Source organism: Mauremys mutica, chromosome 2 (assembly GCF_020497125.1).
Source record: "Mauremys mutica isolate MM-2020 ecotype Southern chromosome 2, ASM2049712v1, whole genome shotgun sequence".
NCBI lineage: Eukaryota > Metazoa > Chordata > Testudines > Geoemydidae > Mauremys > Mauremys mutica.
The window spans coordinates 3,230,323-3,244,792 of NC_059073.1; the positions used below are offsets into that span (position 1 = coordinate 3,230,323).

At 66.0% G+C, this 14,470-nt stretch overlaps 1 protein-coding gene across 4 annotated transcripts in view; it reads right to left on the minus strand.

Moving 5' to 3' along the window:
- LOC123364828 (microtubule-actin cross-linking factor 1-like) overlaps nucleotides 1-14,470 on the minus strand; it is a 90,882-nt gene that overhangs the window by 52,508 nt on the left and 23,904 nt on the right. For 3 of the 4 annotated variants that reach the window (XM_045007273.1, XM_045007276.1, XR_006577293.1), the window contains exons 8-14: nucleotides 12,096-12,218; nucleotides 9,620-9,721; nucleotides 6,156-6,257; nucleotides 5,474-5,620; nucleotides 3,129-3,284; nucleotides 2,198-2,395; nucleotides 382-510 (exon numbers count right to left, since the gene is read on the minus strand). In XM_045007273.1, coding sequence (XP_044863208.1) covers nucleotides 382-510; nucleotides 2,198-2,395; nucleotides 3,129-3,284; nucleotides 5,474-5,620; nucleotides 6,156-6,257; nucleotides 9,620-9,721; nucleotides 12,096-12,218 — 957 coding nt within the window. The remainder of the gene's footprint in view (nucleotides 1-381; nucleotides 511-2,197; nucleotides 2,396-3,128; nucleotides 3,285-5,473; nucleotides 5,621-6,155; nucleotides 6,258-9,619; nucleotides 9,722-12,095; nucleotides 12,219-14,470) is intronic. The other variant, XM_045007275.1, reaches the window with a different exon arrangement.

The window sequence follows — 14,470 nt, forward strand, 5'->3', positions numbered from 1 at the left end:
AGACGTGGCAAAGGGGGGAGCTGGGGCAGACGTGGCAAAGGGAGGAACTGGGCAGACGTGGCAAAGGAGGGAGCTGGGCAGATGTGGCCCAGGGGAGCTAGGGCAGACGTGGCAAAGGGGGGAACTGGGCAGACGTGGCAAAGGGAGGAGCTGGGCAGATGTTGCCCAGGGGAGCTGGGGCAGACGTGGCCTGGGGGGAGCTGGGCAGACGTGGCAAAGGGAGGAACTGGGCAGACGTGGCAAAGGGGGGAGCTGGGGCAGATGTGGCCCAGGGGAGCTAGGGCAGACGTGGCAAAGGGGGGAACTGGGCAGACGTGGCAAAGGGAGGAGCTGGGCAGACGTGCTCCGGGGGCTGCTCAGGGGCTGCCAGGAAGTGCTCACCAGGTGCGCTGCCAGCTTCTCCTTGGTGGTTTCGGGGTGGTCCCAGACGGGCTTGGAGAAGAAGAGCCGCAGCTCCACGTGCTCCAGCCACTGCAGCAGGTCCATGATCTCTAGCGTGACGTCCTGCACCTGTGGGCGGCCTGGGCACTGAGTGAGCGTGTGCCCCCCGCCGAGCCGGGCCTCGGACGCCAACAGGGCATGGAACTGCGTGGGACCCAGACCCGCGGCCACCAGCAAAGCACCGGCCAGCCCCCCGCCCCCCCCCCCCCCCCCCGGAGCCCCAGTGTGCCACGGGGTCCTGGCACAGGCCGGCTCCCTCCCCCCCCACAAGCCCCAGTGTGCAGCGGGGTCCTGGCACAGTCCCCGCCCCCTGCCCCTAAGCCCCAATGTGCCACGGGGTCCTGGCACAGGCCAGCCCCCCCCCCCCCCCCGCCAAGCCCCAGCGTGCAGTAGGGGCCTAGCACAGCTCTGTGGCTGGTGAGCCTGGAAACATTCTGTGGCTTCCCAGTGACATGAATACACAGTGTGTGGGGCCTGGCCCCGGGAGCTGCCCAGGGCCCGGGGAGGAGCTAGAGAATCATGGAATAGCGGGGTTGGAAGGGACCTCAGGAGGTATCTAGTCCAACCCCCGGCTCAAAGCAGGACCAAACCCAACTGAATCATCCCAGCCAGGCCTTTGTCAAGCCGGGCCTTAAAAACCTCTAAGGAAGGAGATTCCACCCCCTCCCTAGGGAACCCATTCCAGTGCTTCACCACCCTCCTAGTGAAATAGTGTTTCCTAATATCCAACCTAAACCTCCCGCACTGGAACTTGAGACCATTGCTCCTTGTTCTGTCATCTGCCACCACTGAGAACAGTCTAGATCCATCCTCTTTGGAACCCCCTTTCAGGTAGTTGAAAGCAGCTATCAAATCCCCCCTCATTCTTCTCTTCTGCAGACTAAACAATCCCAGTTCCCTCAGCCTCTCCTCATAAGTCATGTGCTCCACCCTCCTAATCATTTTTGTTGCCCTCCGCTGGACTCTTTCCAATTTTTTCACATCCTTCTTGTAGTGTGGGGCCCAAAACTGGACACAGTAACTCCAGATGAGGCCTCACCAGTGCTGAATAGAGGGGAATGATCACGTCCCTTGATCTGCTGGCAATGCCCCTACTTATACAGCCCAAAATGCCATTAGCCTTCTTGGCAACAAGGGCACACTGTCGACTCATATCCAGCTTCTCATCCACTGTCACCCTTAGGTCCTTTTCTGCAGAACTGCTACCTAGCCATTCGGTCCCTAGTCTGTAACAGTGAATGGGATTCTTCCGTCCTAAGTGCAGGACTTTGCACTTGTCCTTGTTGAACCTCATCAGGTTTCTTTTGGCCAATCCTCTAATTTGTCTAGGTCCCTCTGTATCCTATCCCTACCCTCCAGCGTATCTACCACTCCTCCCAGTTTAGTGTCATCTGCAAACTTGCTGAGGGTGCAGTCCACACCATCCTCCAGATCGTTAATGAAGATATTGAACAAAACTGGCCCCAGCACCGACCCTTGGGGCACTCCACTTGATACCGGCTGCCAACTAGACATGGAGCCATTGATCACTACCCGTTGAGCCTGATGATCTAGCCAGCTTTCTATCCACCTTATAGTCCACCTTATAGGTACTGGCCCCGGGAGCTGCCCTGGTCCCGGGCGGCACTGTTGGCAGGACCCGCGAGCACGGCCGCATGGAGCTCCCCCGGCATGTCTTGTCTGTGGCTGAGCCATGGGCCTGGTGAGTGCCCCGTGTCCAGGCAGTGTCGTTGCAGGGGACGGGGGCTCCACGTACCTGGCTGAGGTTGTTCTCCAGCTCCAGCTGGCGGCTCTCGGTCTCACTCCGCACAAAGTCCCAGCGCTGGTTGAGCTGCTGGAGGCTGCACTGCAGCGCGTCCGTGCTGTCCCCAAGGCTGGAGAGCAGCAGCCCCTGGCCGGCCTCGTTCACAGACTGGACAGTCCGGGCGTGGGACATGACATCGTTTCTCAGCACCTGCAGGGAGGCGCAGCCTGGGCATGGGCAATCCCCCTCACCCCAGCTGTGCCTCTGCCCAGGGGAGGGGCAGCCAGGCGCCTTCTCTGCCTCTCACCTGCCCCGCCAGCCCATACTAGCACGGCCCCTGAGCAGCTACCAACGTCGGCCCCGCTGCAACGGGCCCCAGCGCTGCGGGCGCTGCCCTGTCTCTGGGCCTGTCAATGCTGATCAGCAGGGCCCTACCGAATTCACGGCATGGACCCTGAAATCTGCTTCCCCTGTGAAATCTGGTCTTATGTGTGCTTTTACCCTGTACGATACAGATTTCACGGGGGAGACCAGCTTTTCTCAAATTGAGGGTCCTGACCCTTAAGGGAGCTGCGAGGGGGGGGGGTCACAAGTTTACTTCAGGGGGGTCACGGTATTGCCACCCTTACTTCTGCGCTGCCTTCAGAGCTGGGCTCCCAGCCAGCAGCCGCCGCTAGCAGCACCGCAGAAGTAAAGGTGTCAGCACCATACCATGCCACCCTTACTCTGCGCTGCTGCTGGTGGCGGCTCTGCCTTCGGAGCTGGGCTCCCAGCCAGCAGCCGCCGCTCTCCGGCTCCCCAGCTCTGAAGGCAGCGCCGTCGCCAGCAGCACCGCAGAAGTAAGGGTAGCAGTACTGCAAACCGCCCCCCACATAATAACTCAGAACCAAGAGCAATTAGCTGTCAACTCACGACTCCTGAGCCGTTCTCTGCTGCTCCTTACCTTGTGCTTGGCCAGCTCGATCTCACAGCTCTGCAGATCCAAGCTCAGCGGGGTCCGGCCCTGCAGCTGCTCTGCCGTGTGGGAAATCCACTGCAGCAGCTCCTCCAGCTGGTTCTGGAACTGCCCCAAGCCCAGGAGCGCCGCTTCCAGCTGGTGCTGGGAAAAACCAATTGTGATGTTATCGATATAATCTGGGACCATATAGAACACGGTTGCAACCAAAGTCCTGTAGTGGCACCGAATCTTGCATAAAAGAGGTCAAATGAGGTGTCTAAGAGCAGGTTATGGGTTGCTGGTTATGATTATGCTGTCTGTGTGCATGTGTCATTTTGTAGTTGAAGTTATGAGTATTGGCTCTGTACTGTCTGTATTTCAAATTTGTGCTGCGGGTGACACCCAGACAAGCTGGTGTTAGCTCTGCCTAGCCTGCTTGATGGCCCATTAAGGACCATCAGCTACACAACTGACCCATGGAGAGAAGGCAGACACGCCTTGTGACTCAGCAAAGTGCAGGGACTTGCCCATGTGACGCCAGACTCCATTTTGCTGTAATTTTCCACAGTGAGGACAAAGAGGTTCTTACACCTGGAAAAGCCTATAAAAGGCTGATGCCTCATCTCCATCTTGTCTTCAATCCTGCTTCTGACCTCTGGAGGGACTTTGCTACAAACTGAAGCCCTGAACAAAGGACTGAATGACCCATCCCAGCGGGGGATGTTCCAGAGACTTGATTTGAACCTGCAGCTAATTCTATCACTGCTACAAGCCTGAACTAAGAACTTTGCCATTACTGGATGTAATTGATTCCATTTAACCAATTCTAGCTCTCATCTCTACCTTTTTCCCTTTATGAATAAACCTTTAGATTTTAGATTCTAAAGGATTGGCAACAGCGTGATTTATGGGTAAGATCTGATGTGTATATTGACCTGGGTCTGGGGCTTGGTCCTTTGGGATCGAGAGAACCTTTTTCCTTTACTGGGGTGTTGGTTTTCATAACCATTCGTCCCCAGGACGAGTGGGACTGGTGGGGATATAAGGAAACGGGAGTGTCTAAGGGAATTGCTTGTGTGACTTGTGGTTAGCCAGTGGGGTGAGACCAAAGTCCTCTTTGTCTGGCTGGTTTGGTGCCTTAGAGGTGGAAAAACCCCAACCTAGGGCTGTGACTGGCCTGTTTGAGCAATTGGTCCTGAATTGGCACTCTCAGTTGGGTCCTGCCAGAACCGCACCGTCACACCAATGGACCCATCAGACGCAGCCTCCCTGGAGCCGTGGCCCCCTGCCCCGCAGACCCCTGCAGTCAGCTAGGCCAGCTCCACAACTGAACAAGTAGAACCTGTTTGTGCCAGGCACAGCAGGAGCCCCAAAGGAGAGAAATCACGTGACCAGCACCCGCAGACCCCGGCCCCCACCTCCCTGGGCCTGGCAGCTGGGTGACCAGCACCCAGAGACCCCGGACCCCGCCTCCCTGGGCCTGGCAGCTGGGTGACCAGCACCCAGAGACCCCGGCCCCCGCCTCCTTGGGCCTGGCAGCTGGGTGACCAGCACCCACAGACCCCGGCCCCCACCTCCCTGGGCCTGGCAGCTGGGTGACCAGCACCCACGGACCCCCGCCTCCTTGGGCCTGGCAGCTGGGTGACCAGCACCCACGGACCATGGACCTCACCTCCCTGGGCCTGGCAGCTGGGTGACCAGCACCCATGGACCCCGGACCCCGCCTCCCTGGGCCTGGCAGCTGGGTGACCAGCACCCACAGACCCCGGACCCCGCCTCCCTGGGCCTGGCAGCTGGGTGACCAGCACCCACGGACCCCGGACCTCGCCTCCCTGGGCCTGGCAGCTGGGTGACCAGCACCCACAGACCCCGGCCCCCATCTCCCTGGGCCTGGCAGCTGGGTGACCAGCACCCATGGACCATGGACCCCGCCTCCCTGGGCCTGGCAGCTGGGTGACCAGCACCCACGGACCCCGGACCCCACCTCCCTGGGCCTGGCAGCTGGGTGACTAGCACCCATGGACCACGGACCCCGCCTCCCTGGGCCTGGCAGCTGGGTGACCAGCACCCACAGACCCCGGATCCCGCCTCCCTGGGCCTGGCAGCTGGGTGACCAGCACCCACGGACCCCGGACCCCGCCTCCCTGGGCCTGGCAGCTGGGTGACCAGCACCCACGGACCCCGGACCCCGCCTCCCTGAGCCTGGCAGCTGGGTGACCAACACCCATGGACCCCCCCTCCCTGGGCCTGGCAGCTGGGTGACCAGCACCCACGGACCCCAGACCCCCCATCACCGTGGGCCCAGTGGCTGGCGAGTGACGCTCATGACTCGGGGAGCCTGAAAGCCCTACCTGGCGGCTGACAATCTCCTCCTCCAGGCAATCCCAGCGCTGCCGGAAGTCACTCAGCAAAGCTGGGGGGCCTCTGTCCTCAGCCCCCGCATGGTGCCGCAGGCTCTCCACATCCACCTTGCACTGGTACAGCTCCCTCTTGAACTCCTGGTGGGACGGGACCACGAGCATGGGGCTTGAGGGCACCTCCCAGTACAGCAGCCCCATGGCGCCCTGGCTTGGCACCCACCCAGCTCTCTATCGGGGATTCTGCTCTGGGCAGGCGCTCCCCCTCCCCATCTCCCCGAGGATGCGTGGGTCTGGCCAGGCCCAGGCGGCTGCCCCATCAGAGGGGCAGGGGTACCAGCCCTGCACCAACCTGGTACCAACCTCCCCAGACCTACATGGGACCCAGGGCCCACATTTCCATCTGTCCAGGGCACCAGGTGCAGCCTGGATCCTGGGCCCCTCCCCGTGGGGAAAGCAATCCCACTGCACAGCACCCGGCACAGCTCCCCACACCCTGCCCCCCCGGCTGAGCCGCCACCCCCCACACTGCCAGTCTCTACGGTGCCTCACAGGGCACAGTGCTGGGTCTCCTGTGACAGGTGAGGGGCAGTGCAGATGGGTGCCAGCCATGCCAGCAGATCCAGCCCCACCCCAGCAGTGTCTGCGAAGGGCAAAGACCCAGAGCATTTCCCACCTTCAGCTCCGCCAGCTGCTGCCTCACCAGCTCCAGGTCCCCCCCAACCAGGAACTCCTCCGCCATGCGCAGCTCGGCCGTGGCCAGCCAGTCACAGAGCCCCTGGGGAGGAAGGCAGGGAAAGGGGGTTAGGGAGGGGAAGCCCCCGTGATGGGGGCACGGCCATGCACACACTCGCTGGTCCCTAGGCTGCCCGAGCACGAGAACAGTGCCAGCTGCAATTCCTCCAGCTGGAACACGGGCACGGAGCAGGGACTGACAGCACCTGCATGGCCAAGAGGGCAGCTCCGGAGACAGCAGGGCCTGCTAGCTCCAGCAGCTCCAGGGAGCGGGAGCCTGTACAGCTGTCCAGGTGGGGTGATAAGCCGGCCCCAGCCAGCCAGGCTCCCGGCTCTCCTGCCAGCCAGACCCCGGCCCTGCCAGCTCTCCCCGGCTCTCAGACCCCGGCCCCGCCAGCTCTCCCCGGCTCTCAGACCCCAGCCCCGCCAGCTCTCCCTGGCTCTCCTGCCAGCCAGACCCCGGCCCTGCCAGCTCTCCCTAGCTCTCCTGCGGGGCAGACCCCGGCCCCGCCAGCTCTCCCCGGCTCTCAGACCCCGGCCCCGCCAGCTCTCCCTGGCTCTCAGACCCCGGCCCTGCCAGCTCTCCCCGGCTCTCCTGCCAGCCAGACCCCAGCCCTGCCAGCTCTCCCCGGCTCTCAGACCCCAGCCCCGCCAGCTCTCCCCGGCTCTCAGACCCCGGCCCTGCCAGCTCTCCCCGGCTCTCAGACCCCGGCCCCGCCAGCTCTCCCCGGCTCTCAGACCCCGGCCCTGCCAGCTCTCCCCGGCTCTCCTGCCAGCCACACCCCGGCCCTGCCAGCTCTCCCCAGCTCTCCCCGGCTCTCAGACCCCGGCCCCGCCAGCTCTCCCCGGCTCTCCTGCCAGCCAGACCCCGGCCCCGCCAGCTCTCCCCGGCTCTCCTGCGGGGCAGACCCCAGCCCTGCCAGCTCTCCCCAGCTCTCCTGCCAGCCAGACCCCGGCCCTGCCAGCTCTCCCCAGCTCTCCTGCCAGCCAGACCCCGGCCCTGCCAGCTCTCCCCGGCTCTCAGACCCCGGCCCTGCCAGCTCTCCCCGGCTCTCAGACCCCGGCCCCGCCAGCTCTCCCCGGCTCTCAGACCCCGGCCCCGCCAGCTCTCCCTGGCTCTCCTGCCAGCCACACCCCGGCCCTGCCAGCTCTCCCCAGCTCTCCCCGGCTCTCCCCGGCTCTCAGACCCCGGCCCCGCCAGCTCTCCCCAGCTCTCCTGCCAGCCAGACCCCGGCCCCGCCAGCTCTCCCTAGCTCTCCCCGGCTCTCCCCGGCTCTCAGACCCCGGCCCCGCCAGCTCTCCCCAGCTCTCCTGCCAGCCAGACCCCGGCCCTGCCAGCTCTCCCCAGCTCTCCCCGGCTCTCCCCGGCTCTCAGACCCCGGCCCCGCCAGCTCTCCCCAGCTCTCCTGCCAGCCAGACCCCGGCCCCGCCAGCTCTCCCTAGCTCTCCTGCGGGGCAGACCCCAGCCCTGCCAGCTCTCCCCAGCTCTCCTGCCAGCCAGACCCCGGCCCTGCCAGCTCTCCCCGGCTCTCAGACCCCGGCCCCGCCAGCTCTCCCCAGCTCTCCTGCGGGGCAGACCCCGGCCCCGCCAGCTCTCCCCGGCTCTCCTGCCAGCCAGACCCCGGCCCTGCCAGCTCTCCCCGGCTCTCAGACCCCGGCCCCGCCAGCTCTCCCCAGCTCTCCTGCCAGCCAGACCCCGGCCCTGCCAGCTCTCCCCGGCTCTCAGACCCCGGCCCTGCCAGCTCTCCCCGGCTCTCAGACCCCGGCCCTGCCAGCTCTCCCCAGCTCTCCTGAGGGGAAGACCTTGGGGTACAGGGGGGTGAGGGCTCCAGCTGGGGGTGTGGGCTCTGGGGTGTAGGAGGGGCTCTGTGCTGGGGCAGGAGGTTGGGGTGTGTGGGGGGGGCCCAGGGCTGAGGCAGGGGGTTGGGGGGGGGGACAGGCTCTGGGAGGGAGTTTGGGTGGAGGAGGGGACTCCAGTCTGGGGCTGGGGTTGGGGTGTGGGAGGGGGTTCGGGGTCCTGGCAGCGCTTACCGCGGCTCCCGGGAAGTGGCGCCAGGTCCCTGCAGCCCCTAGGCCATGGGCAGCCAGGAAGGCTCCGCACGCTGCTTTCGCCCCTGCAGGCACCACCCCCGCAGCTCCCATTGGTCACGGTTCCTGGCCAATGGGCACTGCGGAGCCGGCACTGGGGGCGGGGGCAGCGCGCGGAGCCTCCCTGGCTGTCCATGTGCTCTCGGGATCCGCGCGGAGCTAGGGCAGGCAGGGAGCCTCCCTTAGCCCAGGTCCCCGCTGCGCCGCCGACCGGACTTTTAACGGCCCAGTCGGAGCCACCAGGGTCGTTCCGGTCGAAAAACGGACGCCTGGCAACCCTACCAGTGGGGCAGCCCCGGGCCCAGCCACCCTCTCCCGCTGGCCCATCCAGCCCCGCTCCTGTCTCCCTGGGGGGCAGCCCCTGGCCCAGCCAGCCAGCACCCCCCCCTCCCGCCTGGCCCAGCCAGCCCCGCTCCTGTCTCCCTGGGGGGCAGCCCCCAGCCCAACCAGCCCCTCCCTGCGGCCCAGCCAGCCAGGCTCCTGTCTCCCTGGGGGGCAGCCCCTGGCCCAGCCAGCCAGGCTCCTCTCTCGACAGTGTGGGGCAGCCCCCGGCCCAGCCAGCCAGGTTCCTGTCTCCCAGGGGGGCAGCCCCTGGCCCAGCCAGGCAGCACCCCCCCGCCCCCCCGCCTGGCCCATCCAGCCAGGCTTCTGTCTCCCTGGCGGGCAGCCCCTGGCCCAGCCAGCCAGCACCCCCCCCCCTCCGCCGGGCCCAGCCAGCCCCGCTCCTGTCTCCCAGGGGGGCAGCCCCCGCCCCAGCCAGCACCCCCCGCCCCCCCGCCTGGCCCATCCAGCCAGGCTCCTCTCTCGACAATGGGGGGCAGCCCCCGGCCCAGCCAGCCAGGCTCCTGTCTCCCAGGGGGGCAGCCCCTGGCCCAGCCAGGCAGCACCCCCCTGTCCCCCCCGCCTGGCCCATCCAGCCAGGCTTCTGTCTCCCGGGGGGGCACAGCTGGGTCAGAGGAAGGGCGAGGCCCAGCAGAAGCAGCCGGGGAGACTCGGCCTCGGGGACGTCCCTCTCGAGGGGGGCTGGTGCCCAAGGGGTCTCTCCCTCATTCGCAATCACAATCGCCATAGTCCTGCTACTGGCACCAGCCCATGAGCCGCCGGCTCCGCAGGCCGGGACCCCGGTTGCAGCCCCAGCGGCTGCAGGGACCCTTCCCCTCCGGGCCGGAGGCTGGTGCCTACAGACCCCGTGGGCTGCCCCTTCCCCTCCCTGCCACAGGCTCGACCTGCCCCCGCCCCTGCTGGCGCCCCATGGCGGCAGGGTGGGGCCGGGGCTGTGCGCGTCGGGGGGTCCCGAGGGCAGGGCTGTCCACGCACCTGCATGGCCTCCTGGTAGCGTAGCGAGGCCTGGAGCTGCTCCTGCAGGCGGCCCTGCCGCTCCGTCCACACCTTGCTCAGGCTGTGCCAGGACGAGTAGAGCTACACAGGAGGGAGCGGCACCAACATCAGCCTGGCACTGCCCCACGGAGCCCCCCGAAGTCCCCCCGACTTCCTCACGGAGCCCCCCCAACTGCCCCATGGGGCCCCAGCCCCAGGGACCTGCCAACTGCCCCACGGAGCCCCCCGAAACCCCTCCAACTGCCCCACAGAGCCCCCCGAAACCCCCCGACTGCCCCACGGAGCCCCCCAACTTCCCCACAGAGCCCCCCGACTTCCCCACGGAGCCCCCCCAACTGCCCCATGGGACCCCAGCCCCAGGGACCTGCCAACTGCCCCACGGAGCCCCCCGAAACCCCTCCAACTGCCCCACAGAGCCCCCCGAAACCCCCCGACTGCCCCACGGAGCCCCCCAACTTCCCCACGGAGCCCCCCCAACTGCCCCATGGGGCCCCAGCCCCAGGGACCTGCCAACTGCCCCACAGAGCCCCCCGAAACTCCCCCGACTGCCCCACAGAGCCCCCCAACTTCCCCACGGAGCCCCCCGACTTCCCCGTGGTGCCCCACAGAGCCCCCTCAACTGCCCCACGGAGCCCCCCGACTTCCCCACGGAGCCCCCCCAACTGCCCCATGGGGCCCCAGCCCCAGGGACCTGCCAACTGCCCCACGGATCCCCCCGAAGTCCCCCCGACTTCCCCACGGAGCCCCCCGACTTCCCCACGGAGCCCCCCCAACTGCCCCATGGGGCCCCAGCCCCAGGGACCTGCCAACTGCCCCACGGAGCCCCCCGAAACCCCTCCAACTGCCCCACAGAGCCCCCCGAAACCCCCCGACTGCCCCACGGAGCCCCCCAACTTCCCCACAGAGCCCCCCAACTTCCCCACGGAGCCCCCCCAACTGCCCCATGGGGCCCCAGCCCCAGGGACCTGCCAACTGCCCCACAGAGCCCCCCGAAACCCCCCGACTTCCCCACGGAGCCCCCCCAACTGCCCCATGGGGCCCCAGCCCCAGGGACCTGCCAACTGCCCCACGGAGCCCCCCGAAACCCCTCCAACTGCCCCACAGAGCCCCCCGAAACCCCCCGACTGCCCCACGGAGCCCCCCAACTGCCCCACCGAGCCCCCCGACTTCCCCACGGAGCCCCCCCAACTGCCCCATGGGGCCCCAGCCCCAGGGACCTGCCAACTGCCCCACAGAGCCCCCCGAAACTCCCCCGACTGCCCCACAGAGCCCCCCAACTTCCCCACGGAGCCCCCCGACTTCCCCGTGGTGCCCCACAGAGCCCCCTCAACTGCCCCAGGGAGCCCCCCCACTTCCCTACGGAGACCCCTGACTTCCCCACGGGGCCCCACAGAGCCCCCTCAACTGGCCCACGGAGACCACCCAACTGCCCCATGGGGCCCCAGCCCCAGGGACCTGCCAACTGCCCCACAGAGCCCCCCGAAACTCCCCCGACTGCCCCACAGAGCCCCCCAACTTCCCCACGGAGCCCCCCGACTTCCCCGTGGTGCCCCACAGAGCCCCCTCAACTGCCCCATGGAGCCCCCCAACTTCCCTACGGAGACCCCTGACTTCCCCACGGGGCCCCACAGAGCCCCCTCAACTGGCCCACGGAGCCCCCCGACTTCCCCACGGGGCCCCCCCGACTGCCCCACGGGGCCCCAGCCCCAGGGACCTGCCAACTGCCCCACGGAGCCCCCCGAAACCCCTCCAACTGCCCCACAGAGCCCCCCGAAACCCCCCCGACTGCCCCACGGAGCCCCCCAACTTCCCCATGGAGCCCCCCAACTGCTCCATGGGAACCCCAGCCCCAGGGACGTGCCAATTGCCCCATGGAGTCCCCCAACTCCCCACGGGGCCCCACGGAGCCCCCTCAACTGCCCCACGGAGCCCCCCGACTTCCCCACGGAGCTCCCCCGACTGCCCCACGGGGCCCCAGCCCCAGGGACCTGCCAACTGCCCCACGGAGCCCCCCGAAGCCCCCCCAACTGCCCCACAGAGCCCCCCGAAACCCCCCCGACTGCCCCATGGAGCCCCCCGACTGCCCCACGGGAACCCCAGCCCCAGGGACCTGCCAACTGCTCCACAGAGCCCCCCGACTGCTCCACGGAGCTGCCGACTGCTCCACGGAGCCCCTCCGACTGCCCCACGGGAACCCCAGCCCCAGGGGACCTGCCGCCTGCCCCACGGAGCCCCTCCGACTACCCCACGAGACCTCCAGCCCCAGGGACCTGCCGACTGCCCCACGGAACCCCACTCACTCTGCCCACAGAGCCCCATCCGGCCCCTGGGGTGCCCCACCCATTTGACCCCACAATGGCCCCACACACATGCTCCAAGGGGCCCTCTTAGGGGACAGGTTGTGCGCCCCACTTCCCACCCTTCGGGGGCCCGGGGCCCTGTCACACTCCCTCACATCATCCAGGCTCTTGGTGACATCTGGTTTGTCCGAGTCGCCGCAGGACGACATCAGCTCCACGCCCAGGATGCCCAGCGTGTCCAGGTCGTTCTGCAGTGCGTCGATCTCCTCTCGCAGCGCCTGTGGGGCAGGGACAGGGGCTGGGTGTCACGGAGTGTGGGGGAGTCTGGCCCTGCACCCCTCTCCTGAACTCACAGTGACTCTCAGCCAGCCAGTAAAACAGAAGGTTTATTGAACAACAGGAACACAGGATACAGCCCAGCTTGGATTCAGAACCGGGGCCCCTCAATCTGGCCGTTCTGGGGGGGGGTTCAGGGTGCCTGGATCCCAGCTTAGGATCCCCTGAAACCCACCACCCAGCTCCCAAAACCAAAACTGATTCCACTTCCCCCCTCCCTTTGTCTAGCCACAGCCAGAGGTGAGACCTCCCCTCCCCCAGCCAGGCTCATGTTACAGCTGCATACCTGTCTCTGCCTACCAAGCACAGAGACAGTCCCTGCTCTCACCTACCAGCCACACAAACCTCCCTATTCCATCACACCTCTCCCCCCTCCGAGACTGAACTGAGCGGGGTCACTGCCCAGTGACCCGGGGAAGTTCGGGGCCCCCTCTCCGGGACAGCGCGTCCGCTATCAGGTTGGCGCTTCCCTTCACATGGACCACGTCCATGTCATAGTCCTGCAGGAGCAGGCTCCACCTCAGGAGCTTGGCGTTGGCTCCTTTCATCTGGTGCAGCCAGGTCAGGGGAGAGTGGTCGGTGTACACGGTGAAGTGGCGCCCAAAGAGATATGGCTCCAGCTTCTTCAGGGCCCACACCATGGCCAGGCATTCCTTCTCGATGGCCGCGTAGTTCTGCTCCCGGGGTAGCAACTTCTTGCTCAGGTACACGATGGGGTGTCTCTCCCCCTTTTCATCCTCCTGCATCAACACCGCCCCCAGGCCCGTGTCTGAGGCGTCGGTAAACACCATAAAGGGCTTGTCAAAGGTTGGGTTTGCCAGAACTGGGCCTCTGAGCAGAGCCTCCTTCAGCGCCTGGAGAGCCTCCTGGCACTGCTCGGTCCAGACCACCTTGTCTGGCTTCCCCTTCTTGCACAGCTCAGTGATGGGGGCGGCTATGGCACTAAAGTGGGGCACGAACCTCCGATAGTACCCCGCCATCCCGATAAAGGCCTGGACCTGCTTTTTGGTCTGGGGAGCGGGCCAGTCTCTGATCGCCTCCACCTTGGCCGGTTCCGGCTTTCGGCAGCCGCTCCCCACCCGATGGCCCAGGTAAGATACTTCAGCCATCCCCACCTTGCACTTCTCAGCCTTTACGGTTAACCCCGCCTCCTGGAGTCGGTCCAGCACTTGTCTAACCCGGGACACGTGATCCTCCCAGGTCTGGCTGAAGACGCAGATGTCATCAATATACGCCACAGCAAAACTCTCCTTCCCCCTCAGTAGCTGATCCACCGGGCGCTGGAAGGTGGCCGGCGCTCCCTTGAGGCCAAAGGGCAGGGTCAGAAACTCATAGAGCCCCAGGGGGGTGATGAAGGCCGATTTCAGCCTGGCATCTGCGTCCAGCGGCACTTGCCAGTAGCCCTTGGTAAGATCCATGGTGGTGAGGTACCGAGCGCCTCCCAGCTTGTCTAGGAGCTCATCAGGCCTTGGCATGGGGTAGGCATCAGATACGGTGATGGCATTGAGCTTCCGATAGTCCACGCAGAACCGGATCGACCCGTCCTTCTTGGGGACCAGCACCACTGGGGAGGCCCAGGGGCTGGCGGACGGCTGGATCACCCCTAAAGCCAGCATGTCCCTGACCTCCCTTTCCAGGTCCTGGGCAGTCTTCCCGGTAACCCGAAAAGGGGAGCAGCGTATCGGGGTGTGTGTCCCAGTCTCCACCCGGTGGACGGTCAAATTAGTGCGTCCAGGCTGGTTGGAAAACAGCTGTCGGTACAGTTGCAGCACCCCTCTGATCTCAGCATGCTGAGCCGGGGTCAGCTGATCTGAGAGGGGAATCGCCTCCAGGGGGGAACCAGCCTTTGTCCCTGGGAATAGATCCACTAGAGGGTCATCCCCCGGCTCCTCCCAGTGGCCACACACGGCCAACACCATATTCCCCCGGTCATAATATGGCTTCATCATATTCACATGGTACACCCGGCAGTGATGAGCCCGGTTCGACAGCTCCACCACATAGTTTACCTCATTTAGCTGCTTGACAACCTTGAAGGGCCCTTCCCAGGCAGCCTGGAGTTTGTTTTTCCTCACGGGGATGAGAACCATCACTTGGTCCCCGGTGGCGAAGGCGCGGGCCCGCGCCGTGCGGTCGTACCAGACCTTCTGCTTCCTCTGGGCTCGGGCCAGATTCTCCCTGGCCAGGCCCATGA